This window comes from Zea mays, chromosome 4 (genome assembly GCF_902167145.1).
Source record: "Zea mays cultivar B73 chromosome 4, Zm-B73-REFERENCE-NAM-5.0, whole genome shotgun sequence".
NCBI lineage: Eukaryota > Viridiplantae > Streptophyta > Magnoliopsida > Poales > Poaceae > Zea > Zea mays.
Genome location: NC_050099.1, coordinates 164,870,848 through 164,884,930, shown reverse-complemented (window position 1 = coordinate 164,884,930; position 14,083 = coordinate 164,870,848). Strand labels below are relative to the sequence as shown.

The 14,083-nt window shown below is 46.9% G+C and overlaps 1 protein-coding gene across 1 annotated transcript; it reads left to right on the top strand.

Moving 5' to 3' along the window:
• The first annotated feature begins 3,720 nt into the window (after positions 1-3,720).
• Positions 3,721-5,951, top strand: LOC100501454 (nine-cis-epoxycarotenoid dioxygenase6). Its single transcript, NM_001196164.2, has one exon. It carries the CDS (start codon positions 3,806-3,808, stop codon positions 5,720-5,722), a length of 1,917 nt encoding a protein of 638 aa, NP_001183093.2. The 5' UTR covers positions 3,721-3,805; the 3' UTR covers positions 5,723-5,951.
• The last annotated feature ends 8,132 nt before the right edge of the window (positions 5,952-14,083 follow it).

Sequence of the window (14,083 nt, the reverse complement as noted above, 5' to 3'; positions counted from 1 at the left end):
CGTTGTTGCTACCCATTCACGCTTCCAGTCCAACGCCAACGAGCCTCCCCCGCCACTTTCATGCGGTCCTCGACTCCCACCCCTTCTAGTCCGTCGACCCTTCCATGTTGTAATATTGAGAATATTGCTTGTTAAAAAACATGTGTATTGTATAATTTTTTATTAATTTTTTAACCGTGTATGATAGTGAATTGGGAAGAGATTTGATTAATCATGTTATTGAATTGTTGAAAAAGATTGTGTCATATCCGATGGATATCAGAAACCCGATAGGCACGAACATGAATATAATTTTTTACCCTCAGGTATGGTCGCGAGCGAATATTAGTTGCAACCGCAAATATGACTGGGAACAGATATTTGCAATATCTAATTTTAATCCGATCTGTTGCTATCCCTAGGATATAAAGAGCCGCCCCCAATCCACATCCAAGATAACAAAATTGGTATTCGGAGAAAATGATGAAATTGCTTGGATAAATATCAATGTATGACGGGAAATTCACATAGGTGCACATATGCTATTTTTAGACAAAATGATGTGTCTAAAGGTGTGTCTAAATATACTAGAACTAATAGTTAGTTGACTAAAAAATACTAGTGGAATTAGCTAGCTTACAAATAGCTAACTAACTATTAGCTAATTTGCTAAAAGTAGCTAATAACAAAACTATTAACTAGATTATTTAGATATATTCAATTAATTTTAACAGTTAACTATTAGTTTTAGCACATTCAAACACTCCTAAGCTTCTATGCTGGTTTCGTTTATGACCCGAAGTTTATCGAGCAAGTAACAATGATATAGCCTCAAGTAAAAAGATATAAAAGATACATCTTACTTTTGTTGTTTGCTCGATGTCATGACTTGGAGCTATATATTTGGGCAGAACGAAGAGTTGTGCATTACTATCCTCATGTATTGTTGACTCGACATTTGGCTCGTGGATGTGGTGTACAGCTCCGCCATCAGATGGACTGTATTGTTTGTCATCTTCGTTGGAGTGCTTGAGTAGCTGAGATTCACTTAGAGATGGCAATGAGCGCCGATCCCGATTTCTCGTAGGGAATTCCTCTATTAGAGCTAATCCTCTTCTTATTCAATTTTAAATAAGAAGTGTATTCTAGCCCCTACAATCATCTCCGGTTTTGTGCCTTCCAAAATAGTCCTTAGAGGATGTGGATGAGAAAGTTTCTTCCTCAAGGAAATCTAAACGGAGGAAAATCTTCCCCCGGTAGGTAAACGGGGATATGGACCGGGAAGCATTCCTCATCCTCGCTCCCCGCGGGACCCGTTAAACCTGAACGTGACAAAGTTTTCATGTATTAGTTAATGATAAAAATAAATAATTATTTTGTCTATAGATCACTCATTTATATAAATATGCTTATTTTAATGTATATATAATGATTTCTTACATATAACAATATGTATAAGTGAAAATGTTTTGCATTAGTAATAAATAATGTATGTTCTAATTATAATTTAAACGAGGATGGCGATCCTTGTCGGGGATTTATCTCGAAACAGGGATGGAGAAAAATATGGCCCGCAAACGTTCGTGAGAATCTTTATAGGAAAAATTTTATGTCGCATGAACATGCATAAAAAGCTATTCCCTGACGGTAAATTCCTCGTTGTCATCGGACCGCTGAGTCATATTTTGATTCTATACAAGGTCATATTCGCTTAGCTCTAGATCCCATACTGTCCCCATGCGTATTTTGGCTTATTTCTTTTTGTGTGTAGTTTATTATCAATTCGTTTAGTTGTACTTCTATTTTAGTACCACGGACGCTCGTTTTGTTTCGCATAAATATAGTACTCTCTTTGTTCTTTTCTATTTATCATTGTTTTGTTTAAAAATAAATTTATGGACGATAAATGTTTGAGGAAGAGTGTAGTAATAAGCAATAGGTCCGATTCTATTGTTACAGCATCGAGATACTACTTATCTCTACTATACTTAAAGCATCAGTTTCAACGGTCGTTCTATGTCATATTTTTACAAATAATCCCTCACATCTATCTCAAATTAACCATGCATCCTTCCATGCACACAACTTCCACGTCTGGCCCGTTACCAGTCGGGTGGTTAAATTAGCGTAAAATATTTATAAAATGTGGTGTTCGAACCTAAGCCCTAATGGAAGAAGGGCGGGAGACACTAAGTGGAGTCGTCTAACCAGTAGAACATCATGGTCAATTGTTTTTGATATTGAATATAAATTTTACATATATACGAGTTTTGTAAAATAAATAAAAATATAATCGTGTCAGGCCGGATCAGCACTACGGGCCGAGGCTACAGCCCAAACATGACACGACGATCGTGTCGGGCTGGCCCAGGAACTATTAAATGGTCCGTGCCCCAGACCAGCCCGCCAGGCACGACCCATTTGTCCATCTATACCTTCGCACGATAATGATGGTGCTCACCTCAGTTGCCGCCACCTCGTTCGTCATTCTGCTTATTTTCTCTCTCCCCTCATGCCTTCGCCTCCGTGCCACGCATTCTCGGCAGACGGCGTGGGAGCAGGCGTCTCCTCTCCGTATTAGTCCGACACCAGCCCCGACACCGACCCGCGCAGTGGCTATTGCACGTCCACGAGGGTGTTTCATAGCATGCACGCACCATCGTTTTCGCTGTCGTCGGACGTCCCGTTCGTCTTCTTGGCCTTCGCCCTTTTCTTTCTCCCCAACCTGCTGCCCCTGCCTACGGTCGCAGCCGTGAGCCGACCGACGCTCGTCAACGCGGGTACGGGCAAGTCAATCTTGCTCCTAACTTTTCTTCGTGCGTGTTGCCGAGGAGGACACGACGGTGCCTGCCACACTTAGGTTATCTTGGCGATGACGAGTCCAGATCTGAGATATTGGACAATCAAAGCCTGTAGCGCGGCAGTAGTCGACATATGCTACGGAGTTGGTGGTGGTGTTGTGTCGCCTCGGCGGATCCAGGGCTGGAAGGCACTCGCATTCTCTCGCCTTTTTCGGACTGACGCCTGGTGCGGGTGCCTCTCGGTTTGGAGTTGCCCTGATTGGGCTTCTTTCTCCGCTTGTGTGCTGTCTCCATGTATGTATCTAGCGGTATATTACCTATGTCGCCTCCAGATGTCCATGTCTTCGTCGTGTCCTTCTCCGGCAACGAACATGTATGACTGCCTCTTTCCTTCCCTTCCTGGTCTACGAAACTTTGGAAGTGGGAGAGGCGATGGATGAGGTCCCTGATTTGCTACCTATGGTACCCATTCGATGGTTTGACATCGCCTGTCTACATGACCTTTTCTTTACCACGATGTCGACTCGCTTAGTCAAATAAAAAAAATTATGCAGAAAGCAGAGACAATCAATAAAAATCTTTAGATCTTTTTGGTGCATAGTTTACGTGGGTATTGTTATGAGTTGTTGCAACGCACGGGCAACCGAATAGTAACAGATTAAAACGAAACAAAACACACACAAGTGCGTGTACCGTTAAGTATATTTTGGTTTGTTTGCTCTGATATTTTTATTTCTTTATCATGCCCTTTTTCAACATATGAAACGTAGCGCTCCAAAATCCATCTATATACATGCGCCTTTTGCAGGGGTAGTCTATATGACAAGGATCAGCCACCACTTCTATGATTAGTAGTACTATCTCCCTAGATCCTCGAGCTAGCGCTAGGCCTATATATATGCAAGGTCAGAAGCACTTCTTTCTAGCACACCAATTTGGTGAGCAGATTGCGCTGCTCCATAATTACTTGTGCTCTAAGCTTTGATCCAAATCCACACACATTGATCTAAAGGCCAGGTTGCAGAATGGAGAGAACACTGATCACCTCTAACCTCTGCTTGAGTGCACACGCTTCAAGATCGTCCCGGAGGGTTCACTACATCCCTCCTTCCGCCTCTGCTGCTGCACACAACTCCAGCTACAGGAAGAAGAGTGCCCCGTCTCTGCCGCCGTCGGCCGCCGCATCTGCCACTGTTGTCACCGCCCCTCCGTCCACTGACAATGTCCAGTCCACTGCTCCGAAACAGACCGGGCGACAGGAGCTGGAAGATCTCGTGGCCGCCAAGACCAGCACTTCAAGAACTGCACGTGCGCCGAGCCAGGCTCGGGCTCGGGCTCGGGCTGAGCCTCGCCGCCGGCCTGCCCCGGCAGCCACGTCCCTGCCAATGGCGTTCTGCAGCGCGCTGGAGGAGGCGATCAACACGTTCGTCGACCCTCCGGCGCTGCGGCCGTCCGTGGACCCCCGGAACGTGCTGTCGACCAACTTCGCGCCAGTGGACGAGCTGCCGCCGACGCCCTGCCCCGTCGTGCGCGGCGCCATCCCGCGCTGCCTCGCCGGGGGCGCCTACATCCGCAACGGGCCCAACCCGCAGCACCTCCCCCGTGGGCCGCACCACCTCTTCGACGGCGACGGCATGCTGCACTCGCTCCTCCTCCCGACGGCGGGGTCCCCGCCGTCGTCGGACCCCGTCCTCTGCTCGCGCTACGTGCAGACGTACAAGTACCTCGTGGAGCGTGACGCGGGAGCGCCGGTCATGCCGAACGTCTTCTCGGGTTTCCACGGCGTGGCCGGCCTGGCGCGCGGCGCCGTCGTGGCGGCCAGAGTGCTCACCGGGCAGATGAACCCAGCCGAGGGCGTGGGGCTCGCTAACACCAGCCTCGCCTTCTTCGGCGGCCGCCTCTACGCGCTTGGCGAGTCGGATCTCCCGTACACCGTGCGCGTCGACCCGGCCACCGGCGAGGTGACCACGCACGGCCGGTGCGACTTCGGCGGCCGCCTCTTCATGGGCATGACCGCTCACCCGAAGAAAGACCCCGTCACCGGCGAGGTCTTCGCGTTCCGCTACGGCCCCGTGCCGCCGTTCGTCACCTACTTCCGGTTCGACCCGGCCGGGAACAAGGGCCCCGACGTGCCCATCTTCTCGGTGCAGCAGCCGTCGTTCCTGCACGACTTCGCCGTCACGGAGCGGTACGCCATCTTCCCGGAGATACAGATCGTCATGCAGCCCATGGGCATGGTGACGGGCGGCGCGCCCGTGGGGTCTGACTCCGGCAAGGTGCCCCGGCTCGGCGTGCTCCCGAAGTACGCCACGGACGAGTCGGAGATGCGGTGGTTCGAGGTGCCGGGCTTCAACATGATGCACTCGCTGAACGCGTGGGAGGAGGCCGACGGCGAGGAGCTGGTGCTGGTGGCCCCTAACGTCCTGTCCGTGGAGCACGCGCTGGAGCGCATGGAGCTCGTGCACTCCTGCGTCGAGAAGGTGCGCATGAACCTGCGCACGGGCGCCGTGTCGCGCACCCCGCTCTCGGCGGGGAACCTCGACTTCGGCGTGATCCACCCGGGCTACCTTGGCCGGCGCAACCGGTACGGATACCTCGGCATCGGCGACCCCATGCCGAAGATCTCCGGAGTGGCCAAGCTGGACTTGGACCGCGCCGGCACGGGCGACTGCACGGTGGCGCGGCGCGACTTCGGGCCCGGGTGCTTCGCGGGGGAGCCGTTCTTCGTCCCCGACGACGTGGAGGGGGACGGCAACGAGGACGACGGCTACTTAGTGTGCTACGTCCACAACGAGCGCACCGGCGAGAACCAGTTCGTGGTGATGGACGCGAGGTCGCCGCAGCTGGACATCGTCGCCGAGGTGCAGCTGCCAGCGCGCGTCCCCTATGGCTTCCACGGCATGTTTGTCACGCAGGCCGAGCTCCAGGCGCAGCAGCAATGATCAAAGCACCGAACACTCGTCCAGTGTTTACGTGCTGGGGATCTGTAGCACATGATTCCAGGAGAAACACACACAAACACCCATCAGGTGCATACTGAATAGATTGTAGTAAGAACAACTCTAGGCCACATAGCATTCACGAATTATATTGTAGTGTAAATGTAGCAGAACCCATAAAAGAGTTCATGAGTAGAATTGATACGAAATCACAAAAAAAAATTATTGGAATAGAACAATGTTCATCATTGATGGGTCCACCACCAACATTGCCGGCTGTGCACGGTGCACGCCGTGCACGGAAGCAGAGCAAGGGCCACTCAACAGACGAGGCCCCGACGACAAGCCGACACAGAAGGCCTCAGCCAAGGGCAGCACAATGACAATTGCTGGAGCACATGTCAAACGTGCGAGGGCAAGGCAAAAGCTGCGATTCCAGAATTCAGCGTCTAATAGAAAGAAACATGCTGCTTTTCTTCAGTTCCCAGTGGAGCTCACATTGCATTTGGTGTCAGGGCCATCCAACATCATACAGTTGTTAAGACTCACAAAACTAACGAACATAAACCTAACCTGTCAAATCTCTCTTGTGACTAACCTAACTGCTCCTAGAAGGGCATACTACAATTTTACAAGATAAATCAAGGTTATTTTCTGTGGTATTACACCCTTTTTGTTTTGAGTTTTTTCTGTACCCATAGTTCTGCAAGAAGGGGTACCTAAAAGAACTTGTATAGATCAAACACCAACTTCTCAAGACTCATGTGGCACACATCCCACAGCCTAGAAAGGGGCCAGGGCACATTCTTTGCAACATGAGGACCATCGAGTGACTCGTTGCGCATTTTTACATAAGATATGCCAGCCAGTTTCTTTGTGCCGGGCCCAGGTCTCACAAGGTACAAACCTGAGATGGTTAGAAGTCCTCCAATAACACCGCAAACAAATAATGCCGATCATATACATCAAAATTTGGATCAAAAGAAGCGCGAAACATGTTAGAAACTAGTAATAAGTTTACTGATGTTAGCATATGAGTGGAACATCAATATGGAACAAATTCATGTACCACATGTGTTTACCTGAGACTCTGGAACAGTACTCTTCACACACACAAAAATGAAAGGAAATGCTAGGTGATTAAAAAGTAGGAAAAAATGATAAATTCATCTTACCTTCCAAGGTAAATTGGGCTTCCCAGAAAAATCATAGACAATAGAGCAGAGACCATTGGTTGAAGAGGGTTATAAAGTGCCACCATAGCAGGGCCCAATATTTTGTTGGACCATGTCAACAGGACATAATTAAGTGCAGATGTCATGACACCCTGAATTAGAAAAAAAATGGAGTTTGAGTAACAGGGAATGCATCAATGCATCTATTTAATTCATGGGGTACAAGACTAGTGCAAAGTGCAGCCATAGTCTCCTCCATACACAGCATAGATACAGAATCTCAAATTCTGAAGTCACATAAACGGGACCTTACTCCATTGCATCAGTACCAAGTACTACCAGGCAAGTTGTCACATGTGTATAAGATTGCATATGTATTCGATGCAAGAATGTTATATGAGACACTAGGAAAACATAAGAACAGTAAAGAATTGAAAACACAGCGTGGGCCTCTGTAGAGCACCATGAGAACGGCTCCCATCACACAGATAATTATTGTGCCATCCACAAAAAGGGCTGGCTTGATGGCCCAAACACAGTGCTCATTGGACATGAAACGTGACACGTGTTGGTGAGCCACCATCCAAGAAAGGTGTCATGCACACACATCGTGCAGGTGCCACAGATATATCTCTATCTCTACTAATATTAAAGTGTGAATGTCTTCGTATCTCTTTGTCCGTGCACAGCCCCCAGCAAATGTAGACGCCACATATTGGTATGTAGGGTGCCACAGATATATCTCCGTGCGTCTCCTGTCCACAGCTCCACGCGTAGCCACCATCAAATGCAGACACCAAAAATATGTGCGCGTTGGGGTTCAAACCCACATCAATTGAGATGCCAAAAATATATGTGTGTGGGGTTCAAACCCACAACTACGAGGAATATAGATCACGTCTCTAACTAGCCCAACTATTGTTTGCTTATGCTATACAAAGGGAAAAATATAAATATATATGGATACTAATAATTTTAAAATTAAAACCCAATCATGCTAGGATGGACCGACATTGCAGGCCGAGAAGATAGTCCAGTCACGTTATGTTTCTAGGGTTGGATCGACATGGACCCACTTTGAAATATATCGACCCTAGATGCGCGCCACCGCTCGTTCAGGTCTATGTGAGGCGTACCACGGGATCGCCACATTGACATGGACGACACCGCCACACAGCTACCTCACCATTGATTTGGCTCGATACGTAGGCACACCAACTACCGGTGCGTGTGCTGACCCGTCCCTAGATGTCTATTTTTGGCGCAATCTCAGAATATATAGATTTGAGTCGTGTGTTTGTATAAATTTCACATTTAAACAAAATCTATCTATACAATATATATGAAACAGCAGTAACGCATGAACACCTAACTATTAGCCATATATATACGAGACTCCGACAAAATTTTGATGAATACGTAAGAGTAGACGAGAGGAGCTAGAGATGCCTGCATCAGTGATGAGGAGGATTGGAGGTTGCTAAGGCTATCTCCAATGCCCACACTCAATTTTAAACTTCGCTATATATGTAAAGTCTACACTGTACTGTATGATCATATTGCACGATCTGCAGCGTGAGCAAGTGACCAGTGAGCAGGTCGCCCCGCCGGGTCCTAGAACGGACAGGACAGCACATGAAGTACCGGCGGAAGGGCAAGTACGGAACCGGAGAGCCAGTTAGCCGCGTCGAGGTCGTCGTCTCCGATCCGGTCGCACGCACGCGCACGGCCGCGGGAACAACCATTGTATATATATAGCGCATGTCGTCGGGGCGCGTACGTCCACATGGCCTGGATCACCGGTGGAGGCGGCAGTAAAGAAATCGGGACACTGATTGGCCTGTCCACGCATCCGTCCGTCGGCCCGGCAGCTGCGCAAGGCACCTGGCGAGTACTGCCGGCCGTGCCCAGCCCGACTGGCTGAATAATTGGCACAGAAGATAGGATTCCATCTGTCTCGCCGCCATTAGAGTGGCGGAGAGTCAGGCGACCTGCTGCCGCAGCCGCTTCCTGGAAGCTTCGTCTCGGTCCCCAGCCCTCGCGCGCGCGGCCGCCGGCCACTACGTTCGAGGATCATCATTTGAACTGCTTTGTGCCTCCCTCTGCAAAGTCAATCGCGCCCACCTATCCCTTCTACGTACTGGGGGGCACCGCGAGTCGCGACCCTCCAGATCAGTTCATTCCAAGTGAAAACGGGAAGTAATCTAGCTTAGGCCCTGTTCGGTTGTTTAGGATTGGAGACCCGGATTAATTCCTAGCCGGATTACTTCTCTAATTTATATAGATTTTGATGAACTGGAATCAATCCTGGCTTATTCCGGTACAACCGAACGGGCCCTTATCTAGCAGAAGACACTAGTAGAAAAGAGCTCAAAGCCTGCGGCACCCATAAATTATCACTGGCGGTTTCAGTTATCACGCGCCAGTAAAAAAAACAAGGTGGACCCGACTTAGGAACCGCCAGTGGAAACCTATTTCCACTGGCGGTTATCTTAACACAACCGCCAGTGGAAATAGGGTATTTCCACTGGCGGTTCTGTTACACCAACCGCCAGTGGAAACCTATTTCCACTGGCGGTTGGTGTAACAGAACCGCCAGTGTAAAGACCCTATTTACACTGGCGGTTGTGTTAAGATAACCGCCAGTGGAAATAGGTTTCCACTGGCGGTTTTTCAAACCAACCGCCAGTGAACTGTCTGTTATAAATACCCATCTTCCCCGCGACAGTGAACTGTATGCTCGCAGCCAGCTTCCATTGGAGGCGATTTTGGAGGTCCAGATTTCACAAAAATATAAGGGGGGAGGTTTTGGTCTTCATTTCTTGGAAGAAGGTGGATAAGAAAGGTTGGTTTATGTTTCTTTGTCAATTTTTGTTCATTCTTGCTCAATTTTAGCCACATTTTGGATCTAGGGTTTCACATGTGAGAGAGAAGAGTATAGATTGGTAATTTTCTCTATTTTCTCAAATGAGGTTGCATAAGATGGTTAGTTTTTGTCTATTCCCTCTCTTTTTCATGTTTAGTTGCTTAATGAATGGTGAATGTGTTGTATGGAAGATTAGTTTAATTATGTTTCAATTGTTAGTTATTGTTTATTTTTTGCTCAATTTTAACTACATTTTGAAACTAGGCTTTCACCATATGTTAAAGATAGGTTTGGGTATTAATTTTTTTTTGTTTATTAGTTGCTAGGAAAGTTTGGCTTATGTTTCTTTTGCCAAATTTTGTTTATTTTTCCTCCATTTTAGCCACATTTTTGGATATAGGGTTTCACCATGTGTTTTATGTTACTTTTTTACAGGTGGTGATGGAGAGGACATCCTGGATGTATAACTTATCAAGGCTAGATCCATCATACATATCCGAGGTCCATAGGTTTATTGATGTCGCTACGAACCATGCTTGGAGAATAAAGACAAAACACATATATTGTCCATGCATGGACTGCAAAAATGCTGCTGTATTTAATGACACAGAACAAATCATATCTCATCTGGTATGCCGAGGATTTATGAAGGATTACACAATTTGGACAAAGCATGGAGAGGGTAGCTCTTCGCCTTATACGACTGGAAACCCTGAGAACATCGACGACAGATTTCAGTTCGTTCACGAGACACACCAACCTCTTCCACAGAGCGAACATGTAGTGCAAAATGTTACTGATCATGGTTACGCTGGAGGAAATGAACATGATAGACCTCATGTTCTGCCAAGTGTTATGGATGAGGAAGATGCAGAGTTGCTAGAGGCAATGTTGCGTCGTCATACAGATCAATCGATGTTCTTAATGAAAGGTATGGAGTCCCTAAAGAAGGCAGCAGAAGAGCCTTTGTACGACGAGTCTAAGGGTTGTACCAAAGAGTTCACGACGCTCCGGTCTGTGCTAAAGCTGTTGATGTTAAAAGCTAAATATGGTGTGTCTGATGCTGGCTTCGATGCGTTCTTGAGTATTATCGCAGACATGCTTCCAAAGGAGAACAATGTGCCTGCTAACACGTACTATGCAAAGAAACTAATCAGTCCGCTCACTATGGGTGTGGAGAAGATCCACGCGTGTAGAAATCACTGTATCCTTTATCGAGGTGATGATTATAAAGACTTGGAGAGCTGCCCAAAGTGCGGTGCAAGTAGGTACAAGACGAATAAAGACTATCGAGAGGACGAAGAGTGTGTTGCATCCGTGTCTAAAGGGAAGAAGCGAAAGAAAGCCCAAAAAAAGACTTCAAAATCCACGAGCAAAGAAAAAGAAGAAGTAGACTATTATGCGCTCAAAAAGATTCCTGCTTTGGTGATGTGGTACCTCCCCGTCGTCGATCGATTGAGGTGTTTGTTCGCTAATCCTGAGGATGCCAGACTTATGAGCTGGCATGCTTCTGATGAGCACAAAAACGATGGGAAGCTTCGACATCCAGCCGATGGGAAGCAGTGGCAAGATTTCAATGACAACCACCGAGACTTTGCCGATGAACCGAGAAATGTTAGGTTCGCACTGAGTACTGATGGAATGAACCCATTTGCTGAGAGGAGCAGCAAGCATAGCACATGGCCGGTGATCCTCACCATATACAACCTTCCTCCATGGTTGATGCAGAAACGGAAGTACATTTTGCTAACCATCCTTATTTCTGGACCTACACAACCTGGAGTTGACATGGATGTATTTTTGGAGCCCTTAATGGAGGATATGAAAATATTGTGGGAAACGGGTGTTCAAATGTTGGATGAGTATCGTAAAGGTTCATTCACGCTGAGAGCAATTCTTTTTGTTACGATCAACGATTACCCTGCTCTCTTCACATTATCAGGCCAGTTTAAGGGAAAGGTTGGTTGCACAGTATGCATTGATGGAACTGCTTACGTATCCCTTGCTGCATCTAGGAAGATAGTTTACATGAGGCACAGACGCTTTTTATTGGAAGGACACAGGTACCGCATGCGAAAGATGGATAAGTACTTCGACAATAATGGTGAACTACATTCTACTGCTCCATCGGGTAACAATAGAGGTCATAGAGTTTTTGAAATAGTCAGGAATATCAAGTTTGTTTTTGGGAAGAAGACAAAAGACGGAAAAACAAGGAAGGATGTCAAACCAGCTTCGGGGGCTATATTCAAGAAGAAGTCTATTTTCTTCGAGTACTTGCCTTACTGGAAAGAGTTAGATGTGCGGCATGCGATCGATGGTATGCACGTTCAGAAGAACGTGTTTGAAAGCATAATGGGCACCTTGCTAGACATAAAGGGCAAAACAAAAGAAGGGCTCAATTCACGCATGGACTTGGTAGATTTAGGCATAAAAAAGGAACTACATCCCGTTCTTCAAGAAAATGGGAAGTACCATCTCCCAGCAGCAAGCTACAATCTCAATGTAGATGAGAAACATGCGATGTGTGTTTGGCTCAAGAATTTGAAAGTCCCATCCGGATTCTGCTCTAGCATACGGAGTATTGTGTCAATGAAAGACCTGACAATCACCAACTACAACTCACATGATTGCCATGTCATGCTGACTACATTCCTACCTATTGCCATCAGGGCTATAAATCCTTTGTTTTTAAAGATGGCAATCACACGGTTGTGCTACTTTTTCAACAGGATTTCACAAAAGGTAATTGGCCGTGATGAGTTGGCATCTCTTCAGGAATTCGCAGTGGAGACAATATCACAGTTTGAGATGTGTTTCCCTCCATCGTTCTTTGATATTATGGTGCACCTTGTGGTGCACTTGGTGCCACAAATAGAGGCATTGGGTCCTATGTACTTGCATGAAATGTGGACGTATGAACGTTTCATGTCAATACTGAATGGCTATGTATCAACCCGTGCTCGTCCCGAGGCATCCATGATAGAGGGGTACTGTACCGAAGAGGCCATTGAGTCCGGAGCTCCATTCTGCAATAGTATCCTAAAAGACCAGGTTGCAATAGGTCTGCCTCCGTCACGACACGAGGGTAGACTGTATGGAAGCGGGAGGATGGGACGGAAATCTTTCATCCCACCGGATTACGATATAGTACTTGAGGCACATCAGAGCATCCTACATCAGCTAACAATAATGGAGCCATTTATCCAACAACACATCAATGAGCTTCGCGAGCAAAATCCTGGGCATACGGATGATTGGGTAATGAAGCAACATAAGCAGCGGTTCAACACATGGCTAATGGTGAAGGACATTCCACGTGGAGAAACAATAGAAGAACAAACCATCAAGGGCTTGGCATCTGGACCATCACGCCAGGTCACAACATGGCAAACCTATGACATTAGTGGATTCACATTTTGTACCAAGTCCAAGGACAAAAAGAGCATGTCACAAAACAGTGGTGTTCGATGCGAAGCCATAGATGATGAAACTGGTGAGATTATTACATATTTTGGCTTTATTGAGGACATATGGGAACTAGACTATGGTACATTTCAGATCTCGGTTTTCCGATGTCAATGGGTTGAAGACAAACATGTCACGGTAGACAACTATGGGGTCAGAGTTCTTGATCTAAGTAAGGTAGGTTACAAAGATGACCCATGGATCCTTGCTAATCGTGCTGCACAGGTCTTCTATGCTGAACATATCATTTCTAACAATGAGAAGAAAAGCACCGACAAACCGAAGCATGTAGTTTTTCCTGGAAAACAACAAGCTATAGGAGTTGATGGTGTATCTGATTTAGAGGATTTTAACCAGTTCAATGACATGTCTCTTTTCATAGACCATCCAACCAAGATAAGGAACGTTGAGCGAAGCATCCCACGCAATTCGATGCCCTGGGTACGCCACGATGGACAAGGCAGAACAATAGCTCCCTAGATTATATAGTTGTCATGTAATTGATTATTGTTAGGACATGTCATGTAATTGATTATTGTTAGCGACAAACCGAAGCATGTAATTTTACACGACTTTCTAGAGAGGAGAGAGAGAGGATAGAGAGAGAGAGGAGAGAGAGAGGATAGAGAGAGAGGAGAGAGAGGAGAGAGAGAGGAGAGCGAGAGGAGAGAGAGAGGAGAGAGAGAGGATAGAGAGGAGAGAGAGAGGATAGAGAGAGAGAGAGAGAGAGGAGAGAGAGAGGAGAGAGAGAGAGGAGAGAGAGGAGAGAGAGAGGAGAGAGAGAGGAGAGAGAGAGGAGAGAGAGAGGATAGAGAGGATAGAGAGAGAGAGGATAGAGAGGAGAGAGAGAGGATA

What these genes read in the sequence shown, in the direction of transcription:
- LOC100501454 (NM_001196164.2), top strand. Translation starts at nt 3,806, where the DNA reads ATGGAGAGAACACTGATCACCTCTAACCTCTGCTTGAGTGCACACGCT.